Raw genomic sequence first — 13,489 nt, 5'->3', positions numbered from 1 at the left:
GCGTTATGAGAAGGAAGGTTTGGGATACCTGGATGTTGGAATACTATAGATGTGAAGTTATGTCTAGCAGTTGAGTGAGCTGTTAGCAGTGACTTCGTGCTTGGAAAATAACTCATGCTGGAAGATTCTGAACAATATCTTGGACTTATATATAGGGAATTTATTTGGAAATTAAAAAAAAGAGAGAGTAGGAGTAGGCATTGCAGGTAGAGGTTCCATGGTCTTTTTCATTAGTTTTCTGACTGCTCAACCAAATCAGAAAACACCTCTTCCTTTTAGTAATACAAACTGTTAAAATAAAATGCGTTTTCTCAGGAAGAAGTTCTATGTGCCTCTGGAAACCTCATGCTGTGAGTGTTAAGTCAGTTGCTCCAGCCAACATTCAGTTGTTCTGTGGAAGACATGGTTGGTGCTCTCAGAGAGAGAAAGTGCAGACTGAGTCACAGTGACCGCACAGGAGATGAGAGAGATTACAGTCTAGCAAAGGAGGGAAAGGAGGCAGACAAGAAGGAAGGAAGGAAGGATTGGCTGAAATACTATGGTATTCTGTGTCCATAAGGAATGCTAAGCAACGTGAAGCAGGAAATTGAGGGTCAAGAAGCAAAATACAATTCTCTGATAAGAAACTCAAGGTGAGAAAATTTCAGGTCACCCCAGGATGTTCAAACACCTGAAGAATTACTTTTAAATGTTGTTATGTTCCCTAAAGACCAGTGGTCTCAAGTACTGGCAAGGATGTTGGAAGCAAAACGTGGTTTTTGATGACCCTCACCCTTGGTCATTTTTTGTTGTGAATAGCTGGTGTTGCAGGGTGCTCAGGTGTGAAGATGCAGAAGTGATTTAGTTTTCTTTGCTGTTGAAATGTGAGCATGGGCTGGGGAAGGGTTGAAAGGTGGGATAGGTAAGACTGCTGCGATTTTACTGCTTCTTTTGAGTTAGTTCAGATCAATCAGCTTTCTCTGGTAACATACTGGAATAGCTCAGGGCAAGCTATAATGTTTGGAAAGGTGACTGTGAAAGGCAATCATGGAATCACAGAATTGTCAGAATTGGAAGGGACCTCTAGAGATCATCTAGTCCTGCTGAAGCAGGATCACCTAGAGCACATTACTCAGGACTGCATCCAGGTGGGTCTTGAATATTTCCAGAGAAGGGAACTCCACAACCTCCCTGGGCAGCCTGTTCCAGTACTCTGTCACCCTCACTATAAAGAAGTTCTTCCTCATATTTAAATGGAACTTCCTATGTTCCAGCTTGTGCCTGTTACTCATCGTGTCACTGGGAACTACTGAAAAGAGTCTGGCTCCATCTTCCTTGCACCCACCTTTTAGATACTTACAGGCAGTAATAAGGTCTCCCATCAGCCTTTTCTTCTCCAGACTAAAGAGTCCCAGCTCTCTCAGCCTTTCCTCATCAGGGTGATGCTCCAATACCCCAGTCATCTTTGTTGCCCTCTGATGGACTCTCTCTAGTAGTTCCTTGTCTCTCTTGAACTGAGGAGCCCAGAAGTAAATGCAGTGGTGTGGCCTCACCAGGGCAGAGTAGAGGGGGAGGGTGACCTCTCTCTACCTACTGCCCACACTCTTCCTTATGCACCCCAGGATTCCGTTGGCACATTGCTGGTTCATGGATAATTTACTATCTACCAGGACTCCCATATCCTTCTCCTGAGAACTGCTTTCCAGCAGGTCCACTCCTAACCTGTACTGGTCCATGGGGTTCTTCATTCTCACATGCAGGACCCTACACTTGCCCTTGTTGAACCTCATTAGGTTCTTCTCTGCCCAGCTCTCCAGACTGTCCATGTCATGCTGGATAGGGAAACACTAAACACTATCTTTTTATCTGATTGCAAGTAGGTAATAGCAGGACAGGCAGTGTGCGGCAGTCCAGCACTTTCTTTTCCCATAGAGCTATGGTGACATGCAACAAGATCACAAATGCCATATACCCTACTGTTTTCAGAGATGCTCACTAGGATGAGGCATCCAGGACAATGGGGATATCTCCTGGAGACTGTGTTTTCCTCTAATTATACCCCTCAGTGGGGACACGGAGTATCCTACAAAACAGAATAGAACCCAAACCCCACTGGGGAAGCTGAGCAGTGCACCAGGGCCCCAACCCAGCCTAATCCCTGGAGGCCACTGAGAAATCCTGCAGCCACCTCACAGCTCATCAGTGAATAATAGTGTTCTTGGCCACAGGATGCTCCCACTCTGGAGATGGAGGTTGAGGAGTGGTGATAGAGAATTGCTGCTCTCTGGGAGCTGTTAGTCTGGTGATAGCCCATCTGTTCTTGACGGTCAAGCATTGACACTGCAGTGGGCAGCAGCAAGGACCAGTGACAGTGAGAACAGAGAGGTGAAGGGCTGAAAAATGAGATATGCAGAGGAGGAACACACACCGCTCTCACCAAGGCTTCTTGTTTAGCATTCCTTGCTAAGCTCCTAAATAAACAAACTACAATATATGATGTAAAGTATTACCAGCTCCTACTATTTGTAGAAGATTAACTCACAGCCCCGGTAACCCACATACTCTGTGTGTGTGTACTGGGGGAGGTGCTTGGGATGAACTCCCAGCTGGCTGCAGCTTTACTGCCATATGTGGTGGGGCCAGCACTTCAGCTTCTGACTGTTTCTGACCTAGTAAGGGAAGGCTTGAGCCATAGTTCCTTAATGGTCAAGAAAATTATAGTGTTACAGACGAAGCCAGTGGAGCAGGCTGGCAGGGGGCCAGCACACATTCTCCCCCTCCACCCCCATAAAGCACGTTTCACAACCTGTACATGCTCCCTGCTACTATTTTCCCTCTTTGTTTCCTGTCTCAAATTGACTCAATACTCCCCAGGACACGTGGCTACACCAGCCCTGCACTACCAGTCGCACGGTGCTGGACGCAGAGACGCGGAACAGGCAAGGCCTGAGCCATTCAGATTTGTTGTATGTCCTCCAAGTGGAAAACAGTGCCTATATATTCTTTACAATTCCAGGAATTTCCAGAGTTCCTGTCTTAAAGGTAGTGTTGTCACCACTGCCTCTTGAAAGATATGAGCCAGCCCAACTTGATTTTGTAATAATGTTGTCCCAAAGTTGCTAGGAATTGATTGCTGCCCTAAAAAAAAAAAAAAAGGAGAGATGCTGAAAAAAATACTGTGTTTGCCATGAATCACTCTCAAAAACAGCCACCATCAATGGCAGGATGGCTTCCTCTTGCTCCTAGGGCTGGTGCAATTGCCAAATACTACCTCAGTAAATAAGAGTGTGATTGAGGCTGCCAGTGGCTTTGCTAAGAGGAATGCTTAGAGAACTAAATAGGATGTTAGAGGAGGGGAAGGTTGCAATGGCTTCTGGCATCACACAGACAGGCTTGGAAGGGAGAGGCTGGAAAGATGAGAAGACAGGAGATGGTATTTTTCCAATTGATATGGTGATCAAGGCTCTTCCGCTGGTATTGTCATTGTACTACTTAAACTGCAAATTCCAGAACTGTCTTCAGGATGGGGAAGAAGTTGTGTCTGGACAAAAGCTGGGTCTAGGGCTTTCATTTAGGGCCATCTGTCACACAGAGGGTCAAATCTGTCCTGTGAATAATTAGACAAATAGTTTACCTCTGCTACTATGCTCCTCTATAAATCACTGGTGTGGCAAAAACCCCCACTTTCCTTCTGAGGCCAGTAGATTCATAGGCAAGACCTCAGCTTGGAGCTGGTTTGTAGTTTGATTTCAGTGGAATACATAAGATGACATGAAGTACACTCTTACCCTGGAAACTTTTCCCCGTTGATAGTTATAAATATACCACACTATTGTGCTTGGCATGCTGGATGCTAATAGAGGTGAGGGCTCTGAAACTCATTAGGAAAGGGAGCGGGCTGCGGAGCAGAGCGAGGACAGTGTGAAGCTAAGGTTGATAACCATGGCCTTGTCCAGAATAGGCCATGGGAGTTTTCTTATCTCACTTTGGCAGGAGGTGCTGCTGGCTTCCTGTGCGAAATCAGGAGCATATGCTGCTTTCCTCTTGTTGTTTGGCTTCCTCTGCTACACAAGACGGTTCCCAGCACTGTGATTATCTTTGCATCTTCAAACATGGCACACTCAGCTTCCTCAAGGGCTTGATGTATTCTTGAGAAGCGGGCTGGTTCCCCTCCCCCAGGCCACTTCTCTTGGGCCCCCACTGGTGCCAGCTCTGCACATCACAGACCTTTTATAAAGCTGAACTCACTTCTGGCTGCATAAACCTCTCCCAGCCCTTCTAAAGAAGTGTAAATTCCAAAGTCTAAGGGTGGCAGGGATGTCTGTGATGGAGCTCGCCCGCACTGCAGGCAGCAGGCAGGCAGCGCGTGCTGCTGGCTTCCTCCAGCCCCCAGTGCCAGCAGAGCTGCCCTCACCCCTCCTTCCCCCAGCACTGGGCTTCTCTCAAAACCCACAGGAGATCTAACAGCTTCTGTTTTTTGCAAAGGAATAGCCTATTTCTCGGGCTGTCGGCACAAAGGGCGCAGCGTGCCGTGTGCGTGGGGGGTGTGTGTGTGTGCAAAGCGCGTGTGAGCAGGCATGCAGGCAGATGGAAGAAGCTGCTCAGGGGGTGAGAAAGCTGGCTGCTCAGCTTCTCCTGGTGCTCAGAAGCAATGGAGTCTGACTGCCTTGCTCTGAGATTGCAAAGTGTTTATAAGCATGTATTTGTACACACGCCTCCTTCGCATTTATTATGTAGGCTGTCTAAATGCACGTATCACACCCACAGAGTAGGGAGGTGAAGGGATCTGCAGGGAAACAGGTGTAAGAAGTGCTTAGAAACCTGCTGGCAGATATTAGCTTGTTTGTCAATCTCTGTGCACACTGTGCTTTTTTATTAACCTGATGGTAACCCAGCTGTAAGCTTTCCTGAAGATGTAAAGCAAATGAGGCTCATCCCACAACAAAACATTTCAGGAATCCATGTGCTCCAGAGGTATCTGGAATAAGATGCAGATACTCAAAATTCAGGGGGATTTCCCTGCAAACACAGACAGTTCTTGCCAAAAATACCTTGGCTGTTTTACCAAGCAGATAGTTTGAAGTAATGTAATTTCTTTGTAAAACACAAAAATATGTAGCTGATGTTATCTGGGGACACCTGCAATGAAACATTACTTGAATTAACGGGAATATGATTGTGTATTTTGGTCCCAGCCAGAGTAGATTTTCATATTTTCGTTTTGCCTTCTTTCTTTCCAAGCATCTGTACTTAACACAAACATTTGATTTGATGACTACATCTAAGTTCAGCTGAGCCTTTTCTCTTTCTGTTACAAAATGTCTGCTGCTACAAGCTGAAGTCAGAACCTAATTACTCACATTTGCCGCTTCCTCATCTCTACCTGATGCTGCTGGCTTAAGCAGTGGCTTAATGTGGCACCGCTGGCAGCAGCAAGAGGAAGGATGACTGAGTACTAGCCTAAGTAACCAACTCAGGAGACTGGAGGCGGTTCTCTGGCCCTAAGCTGTGTTAATATATTTGAGGTTAAAGTGAGAGCATTTGGCAGCTGAGGAGAGAAAGCATCTGGTTCTGCATCCAAAGGGATGAGTCTGAGTCTTGTCCAGGACTTTGCTTGGCAGCTGCCATGCAACTGATTTGTAAATGTTTGCTGATCCAGCGGAAGTGGCATGTATGACAGGACTCACAACTCCTGCTGTGTACTGTGGGCTGTTAGATAATGTATTCTCAGCTTGATTATGACTCATTTTTTATTAAGAGCATGGACAAAAGCTATTAAGCATATTCAATTTTCTACTGTAATTGCACTAACATTGCAATCAGCAGTTTGGAGATAATATGGTATGTGAAGACAGTAAAGTTCACATATGTGCCTTCAGGGCTAATATTTCATTTAGTGTTTTACATGTGTTTTTCTTCTTATTGTGATGTTATTGTAATTATGACGGTGGTTTGTATTATGGCATTAATGAGTAATCAGCACCCCATTGTGCTAAGCATCAACAAAGACATAACGCTGTCCTCATCCCTAAGCCATTGCAACCTAAATATATATTCTCTTTTTCAAGGAATTATGAGGGAGGATATAATAATAACTAAGTCTGGAGGCTCCAGAACTGCAAGACAGGAGATTGGAGCTGCCTTTCAGAGATGCACAAACCTTTTCTGAATATCTGTTATACTTTCTGTCTTTTACCAAAATGTGTGTGTCTGTAAGGGCTTTTATAGTAAAGAGCACAAATTTGCAACATTGTAACAGAGAAGCATAAATCTATTCTTCCCGGAAAAAAAAATATAAAATTAAACACTACTTTTTTAGTACAGGTGAGAGATCTTGGCATCTCCGTCTTCCTGTACGGATTGCCTGAATATCCAGTCATGAGGATGTGCCTTTGATACTGTCTGTTTGTGCACCTACAGTTCTGGCATCATAACACAAGTTCTGGTGTCTGCTGTGGCATGGAAATTTTGTCAGCTTAGCAACATTGCCATGTCTTCTGTGTTCTAGACTTGTTACAGAACCAGACTTCTTAAAGCATTATATGTGCAAAGTAAAAGGCATCTACCTTTCTGAACTACTGTTAGCCGTTTTCTGCCACCTGAATGCATCAGTTGTCTTAATGCACCTGTTTTTCATCCACCCTGGCCCTAACAATCATGTATTAGAAGTTGGCTGTTAAACCAGAATCTGGAAGAAATGTTTGTGTAGGTAGGGCTTTCTTGCCATGCTGTTGCTCCCTGTCCTCACTCCATGCATGGATGACCATGGCCTGCTCCTGTTTTTTGGCTTTGTCAGCTCACTAAGCCTCTCAAGGCATGTTAAGAAATTTGGGCAGACAATCATATATCTGTGCTAATGATTACAGTCCAAGCTAGTTTACATGTCATCATTTCTTTAAGCTGTAATATCTGCTAAGACAGTGGCTGGTTTGACGCAAAGCTGAGTGATTAAAAGCAAGCACTTATAGTTAGTGTACCATTGATATTATAAACAACACAAAAGTTTAAGCAAACTGCACAGTTAGCTGAGGAGAAATAAACCTCATCCTTTGGTCAGGATTGCATCACGTATCATTATCCAGTCACTGGGCTTTAAAGGTCATTTCTCCAAACAACTGATATACAGGTCAGAACTATTTGATTGCAGATACTACAGTAGTTATCTTTCAAATCCATGGAAGATCAGAGGAACATGCTGTATTTGAAAGAGCTTGACCCTGCTGAAGGGTTAAACTCTACTGTTGAAGCTGGAATTGAACAAACAACAAAATTTTGGATGAAAAGCAAAACTAGATACCTTCAGAGAAGATCAGGGACAGATAGCATTTTAAGAAGCATTCCAATGTGTTTATTTCCATGTGTACCAAATTAGGCTTTGGGAAAAAACTTAGCTCTACCATGACCACACCTGAATGTTCTGACTAGAAGCCAATTTGTTGCATAAAGGAAAACCATTTTTTTTTCTCTGAGGTTTTGATATGTTAACATGAGTTTGATTTTTTTTTCCCAATTAAATGAGCATTTAAATCCTTTTAGCAATTAAATATAGTTTTGTTTAACTTTGTTTTTTGAATTTGCAGGCTTAAGGTTATTTTTACTGTGTGTCTTGTAATCATTGAGTCCTATTATTGATATTTCGCCACTCTCTAGACTCAACTAAAGCAAACGTTCAGAAATGAGAACTTGCATCATTTTTTGTGACGACAAAAAGAACCTGCATGTAGTGAAACAGCATCCAGTGTGTTTTGGAGTGGATCTTGAAACAAATATGGCTTGTCTTGAATTTCATACTGGAAATATTACAAGCTCATGTTTGAAGTCAAAGCTGAACCATGACAATGGGTGAAAACAGCAGCTTTTGGAAATGGAATGTTGGTCTTGCACAACCCTGTGACTAGGCTCAGATTGTAAAGTCTGACCTCCCTGTCCACAATGGGTTGAATGTTAACACTGACTCCAGAAAGCTAATATTCTGGGGGGGGGGGCTGTGGAAGTGGATCAAATCATGAGGCTCCAAATCCTCGAGATTTTATGAAAAGTAACCATACTTGCCTGGTCATCACAGCACCTGGAGTTGCCCTGACTGATCAATGTCTTCACCAGAATTGTTTTGTCTTATGTGTTAAATGATTGAGTCTATCACTAAATCAGTAAAACTTCAATTTTTGTTGTCTTCAGGAATGGCTTTTGCTCTTACACCAGTGGATCTTTCATCCTGAAACCTGGCAGCAACATAGGAAACAGGATCCAGAGCATCACTGAGCGAACAGCTGTAATAGAGGGCAAAAATAAGGTATGATTCCTTGGAACAGATAACCTTTCTGTGTGACAAGTGTTGAAAAGGCACTGCAAGATGCTATTGAGGTAGCAGTGAAGAAGAGAGCATTTTTATATTATTTAGATTTGAAGAGCTGCATACATACAAATAACTTCAGTACTTGGTATTTATCTGCTGAGATGTAGAGATGTACTCACTTCTGCATGCAGTCATATTAAGGTAAGTGACATGCTAAAAAAATATATCAGTGGGATTCACCCTATTGGCTCTCTTAGAGCTGTTCTGTAGTATCCTGGGGCACCTCAGGAGCACAGGGGCAGGGTTCCAGGCCATCTTTGCTTCATTTTGTGACATTGCACAATTTCCTGTTGTTTTTCCTATGAGAATTAAACAATTCACTCTCATTAGAGACTTCATTCACAGATGTGTTCCTATATTGTTAGATGACCAGCCCTTTTTTCTTTGCAAAAATTTGAAGGGCCAAATGAATCCAGATTACAGAAGCAAGGTTTAAAAGAGATTGTGGTCAGAAGCAGCATGGTGGGATTTATCCCAGTGGCATTAACCATATAGATGTTAGGTGTCTAGTCCTAGTTAGTCATGCCTTTTGGGGCCATGGGGAGATGCAGGCACTTCTGAAGGATGGATAGGCCTGTCATCTGTTGGTGTCTAATGTGGGAGAGAAAACCAATGAGGTTGACTTGCCAAGGGCCACGGAGGATTGTCCATCTGTTAACACCTTCAAATCAAGATGTTTTACTAAAGGATGCTCTAGATGAACTGCACTTCCCTGGCTTAGACTTGAGACTGATTTGGTGTGGCTGGGTAGTCTGTGCTGTGGAGGAGCTCAAGTGAAGATGTACAGCACCATGCCACTGTCACAGCATATGGTTTCCTGAGCTAGTTTGGTTTGTGGAAGTAGCAGCTCAAGAGACTATAAATTTTAAAGCCTTCTGTGTTCTAGGCCTGTCATTTCTAAGGACACTGAAATGCTTTTTGTAATTCTAAGGGCACTAGGGATATAGATCTCCTTTCCTTGATGGTGGCCTTCAGTCTTCTGCAGGTGAAAATGGATATAAAGTGTAATAACCCTCATGTTAAGGTGCTTTCACACACCGCAGAATAAATAGGGCTTTGCCATGAATCAGGCCTGGGACTGCATTTTCTCCTGCTGCTGTATTATTTAGAAAGCACCACAGGTGTTCATGGCACCATTCCAGCACATGGGAACAGGCTGGATCCCAGTGAGGCATTTGCTCTATTTAGCTGGCCACCTCTATGTGCTTAAAGATCAAGGCAAAGATGGGAGCAAACAGCTTCCTAGGGGAGATTATCGTGGGAAACCACATGAAAAATGAGACATAAGGAGGGATTTGAAGGAGGAAAGGGAAATCATTTGAGGCACGGGAAGACGTAGTCTATTCCGAAGGGGGAATGATGAACAAAAGATGATGAGAACCAGTTATTTTCCAGAAGGCATCTAGCCATGCTATGGCTGAAGTCTTACCTGCTCACAGGGTGCAGAAGGAGCTGTCTAATGACCAGACCTCATTCTCCTTGTGTGCCATGCATTTTGAAGACAGCGGAAGAGGAGTGGCTGGAATGTCAAAACAACTTCCAGTCAACAGCAAATAAATTCCTCCCTGGAGGAAGGTGCTAATAATGGGTCCTTGCAGCAGAGCTGCAGGTTTTGTTTGAAGTCTTTGGCAAGTAGCCCCTTTTTAAAAAATGTGCCCAGAAGTTAACCAAGGGTTGGTGTCTGCATGTGTTACCTGGCAAGTTTTGCAGTGAAACTTAGTGGTTCTCCTAGGTATTCCTTGTCTTCATGCTGTTTAGTTCAACTAAAAAAGGTCTACCTTGCATTACTTTATTCCTCCTGGTCTTAATGGGGAAGGGGAAGTTAGTGAAACAATCACTTTGCTCAGCTTTTTCACAGCTTTTCTAAGGTTTCTTCACTTCTGCTGCTCTTTCAGTAGCTTTTCAAGCACAGCTGTTTTGCTATTGTAAGGAGAAAATGCCCTCTAAGTCTGGGTTCCTGGCCAAGTTGTGAGTTTCATGACTTCTGCACACACAGCTGCTCTAGAGCATCCAGGATTTGTTTATCTTTTTTCATGGGAGTCTATAGCTTTTCACTCTTTGCAGTCCAAGAGTCATTCTTGGTCTCCCAGAGCAAACTCAAAGGGACACAGTTCAGACAAAACCCTTCCCCATCTGCTGGGATATTGTAAGACTCTTAATAGCACTGAGCTCAGTGAATGCAGCAGGTCATCACAAGTGTCTGGCTCCAACAGACTGGTACTGTGAGCAGTTCTGTGACTGCAAACAGCCATGAACAGCTCTCTGAGGCACTTCCGCATCAATGGAGTCCTGCTATCTAAACATTGTCTACCCCACTTCCACGTCCAAGCATAGCACACATGGTAAAAACAAGCTCAAAGTTCAATGGAAACAACGAAGACGTAAGAGACAAAGCAGTAGGAAATGGATGAAGACACTCAAAATGTTGCACATTTGAGTTAGCAAGAAAGGAGGAGTGGGCGTTACCACTGGTTGAGATTATTGTAATCAAGGGAAGAGATGAACAAGGAATGGTCAAAAGGTTTCTAATGGTGATCAAGGTAGCTGCTTTCACCTTGCTTAAAGACATTGTGCCAGTCCCACCTGTTTCCTGTATGTGCAACATCTGAGTATCTCCAGTTTGGCTTTTCGTTGTAGTAGGCTGATTGATTGTTTATCTGTGGTTATCAAGGTATCCACAAGTATATTTTTAAAGTTTGAAAAACCTCAAACCCTGTGTCTGTATGGTTAAAGTAGTGCAGGAAGCCTGTGCTACATTATTCTTCTGGTGATAGAGAAACAGTGACAACAACAGTGTTTTAGTTACATTTCCGTGGAAGCTTCTCTAAACAGATACTGAGAAACTGGAGTGGTATCATGGAAGAACTTTGTAACGTAAGCCAGAATACTTAATCACAAGACTACCCTTGAGGTTATTTGATTTCCCCTCCCAAAGTTTTCATTCTCAATTTGCTGGACGTTCCAGTAACTTCCTACAAAGTTGGGCTATTCTTAGGCTTATCATGTAAACAAGTCACAGACACTATCCTTTCATTCAGCTGCTAAAACCCAACGCAGTGGGTTTGTCTCAGTGTTCGTCATCAGCTTTGAAAGGAGTCAGTACAGGGACAGGGAGCTGCAGAAGAGGTGGGAAAAGATCCTGGGCAAGGAGAATGCGCAGAAGAGTGCTAAGAAGGTGAGTTGATGCGAGAGATAAGTAGAAGTATTGGCCAAGAAGAAGGGATGATAAATCCAAGGGAAGGAGACAGTAGATGGGCAGTTGAGTACAAGGAAGAGTTGGAGGAAGTAAGACTTTTTGTCCCTGTTTTTGGGAAATAATCTACCTTCTTGAGAGCTTGAAGTGAAGAGAAGGTCCCTGTCTGTCCCATCCCTCTGCTGCTAGCAAATGTTCAGGTCCCACTGACAATAACAGGTACCATGAAAGCTGGGTCTGTGTCACAGTGCATGCCTCCTGGAACTGTGTATAAAGAGCAGTAATGCATTAAATTGTGGCTTATCATTCCTATGTGTATGCATATATAGATATATATGTATGGCCTTGTTTTCCACTGCATACATACCTTATGACACAAGATTTAACGGTCCCATCCCTCGTGAGTGACAAAGCTGCTTGACTTCAGGGAAAATGGAAAGTAATGACTGTAACAAGATTGTGCAAGACCAAACCTAGGCTCACTCTTGACTCAACCTGGCATGTGCTTACTGTGGGTAGTATTAAAAACTGTGATGGTCCAACATAAAAGAGGAGTACAAGGTAGTCAGAAGAGTCACTCCTTCTTGGACATAAGGTGTGACCACGCAAAACAGGATGGGTCCATCTCTCCTGCATCTTCTGTGCCAAGCCTTAAACCTCTAGCTCTCTTCCATGTCCCCTGATTACTGATGAGACAAGGAAGCATGTGTTCTATCTGTTCTCAGTCCTAACACATGCCAGGTGTCTGGCCAAGTACATGTGTGCTGATTGTCCATCTGGAACCCAAAGCAGAAGAGAAAGCTGTTCAGCTCACTACAGCAACACTCATTTTGATCTTTCTCCTTTACCCAACAGCTGGTTTTCATGAATGTATGAGATCTTATGAACTTTGAATTGTCTCTCGAGTTTGGCTGAAGTTGGGCAACAGATTAAAAACTTACTGAGGGCATGGGGAAGGAGAGGATACTGATAGACAGCTGGACAGGCTGGCAGACAGCTGGACAGACAATGAGATCTTCTTAGGAGGACAGGCTAAAGATAGCAGTGGGAGTGTGACTTGCCTCTCTTTCAGCACATTGTAACTTCTCCCGGAGCCTTCCTGAGTGCTACTAGAGTCTCTGTCAACACTTTTAAACAGATCTCTGGGAGGTGCCAGCCGAGCCAAGTCCTTGGTGAGATTAAAACCAGCAGAACTTGGCACCTGCCTCTGCTGAGCTGCAGCTCCCTCAGGCTACTGAAATTGATCCTCTCCCTCCATGCAGAAGGGAGGTGATAATCAGGCGTTGCCTCCCTCTCCTGATGGCCCTGGGGAGAAGGATGGGGTGCCCGTGGAACAGCTGATCTCCTCACTTGTTGGCTGTGTGTGTTCGTTCTCGGCCTTTTTGAGAGGGACAGCATGTGATGCAGAGGGAAACCACAGCTGTGCTTGCTGAACAGCAATGATTTGCCTGTCTGACCCCAGGGGGAAGAGAGTGCCCTCCTGTGTGTATTTCTGTCCTGCTGTTGAAGATAATTTGGTGTTTTTTCTGTAGCAGTCCTGAAGGTGAAGTGTGTTGTCCAGATGTTTTGCACTGATGCTCCTTGCCAACACACAAGGCATGTAGATCATATGTCTTTGGCATAAGCAGGCCAGTCCAATGGCATGCTGCCAATATTTCAACATGAGTCTTCCTAAATAATTTTCCTTTAGCCAAAGATAACTCCGGGGAAGAGTGAGAAGTGCGTATTTTAATTTTTTTTTTTTTTAACAGTATGTTTTCTCAAAAGCATAACTAGGAGAGAATCAACAGTATTTGGCAGATTTGCACTAACCTGATCAATGCTGAAAGTACAATATTTTGGTTTTTAAATGTATGGGCCATTTAGTGAAGTTAGCATATCTCTGGATGGAGCATGTTTACACCTGTGTCTGCACAGGCCTTCTAGGAGCCAGGAAGAGACAAGTTACCAACTGTTTTCTG

General features: G+C 43.9%; 1 protein-coding gene across 2 annotated transcripts in view; it reads left to right on the top strand.

Annotated features, from left to right (window-relative positions):
• FLT1 (fms related receptor tyrosine kinase 1) overlaps positions 1-13,489 on the top strand; it is a 108,820-nt gene that overhangs the window by 44,271 nt on the left and 51,060 nt on the right. For both annotated transcript variants that reach the window (XM_051615622.1, XM_051615631.1), the window contains exon 11: positions 8,158-8,272. In XM_051615622.1, coding sequence (XP_051471582.1) covers positions 8,158-8,272 — 115 coding nt within the window. The remainder of the gene's footprint in view (positions 1-8,157; positions 8,273-13,489) is intronic.

This window comes from Apus apus, chromosome 1, assembly GCF_020740795.1.
Source record: "Apus apus isolate bApuApu2 chromosome 1, bApuApu2.pri.cur, whole genome shotgun sequence".
NCBI lineage: Eukaryota > Metazoa > Chordata > Aves > Apodiformes > Apodidae > Apus > Apus apus.
The sequence above is the reverse complement of the archived record's forward strand: the minus strand, read 5'-3'. Positions and strand labels throughout refer to the sequence as shown.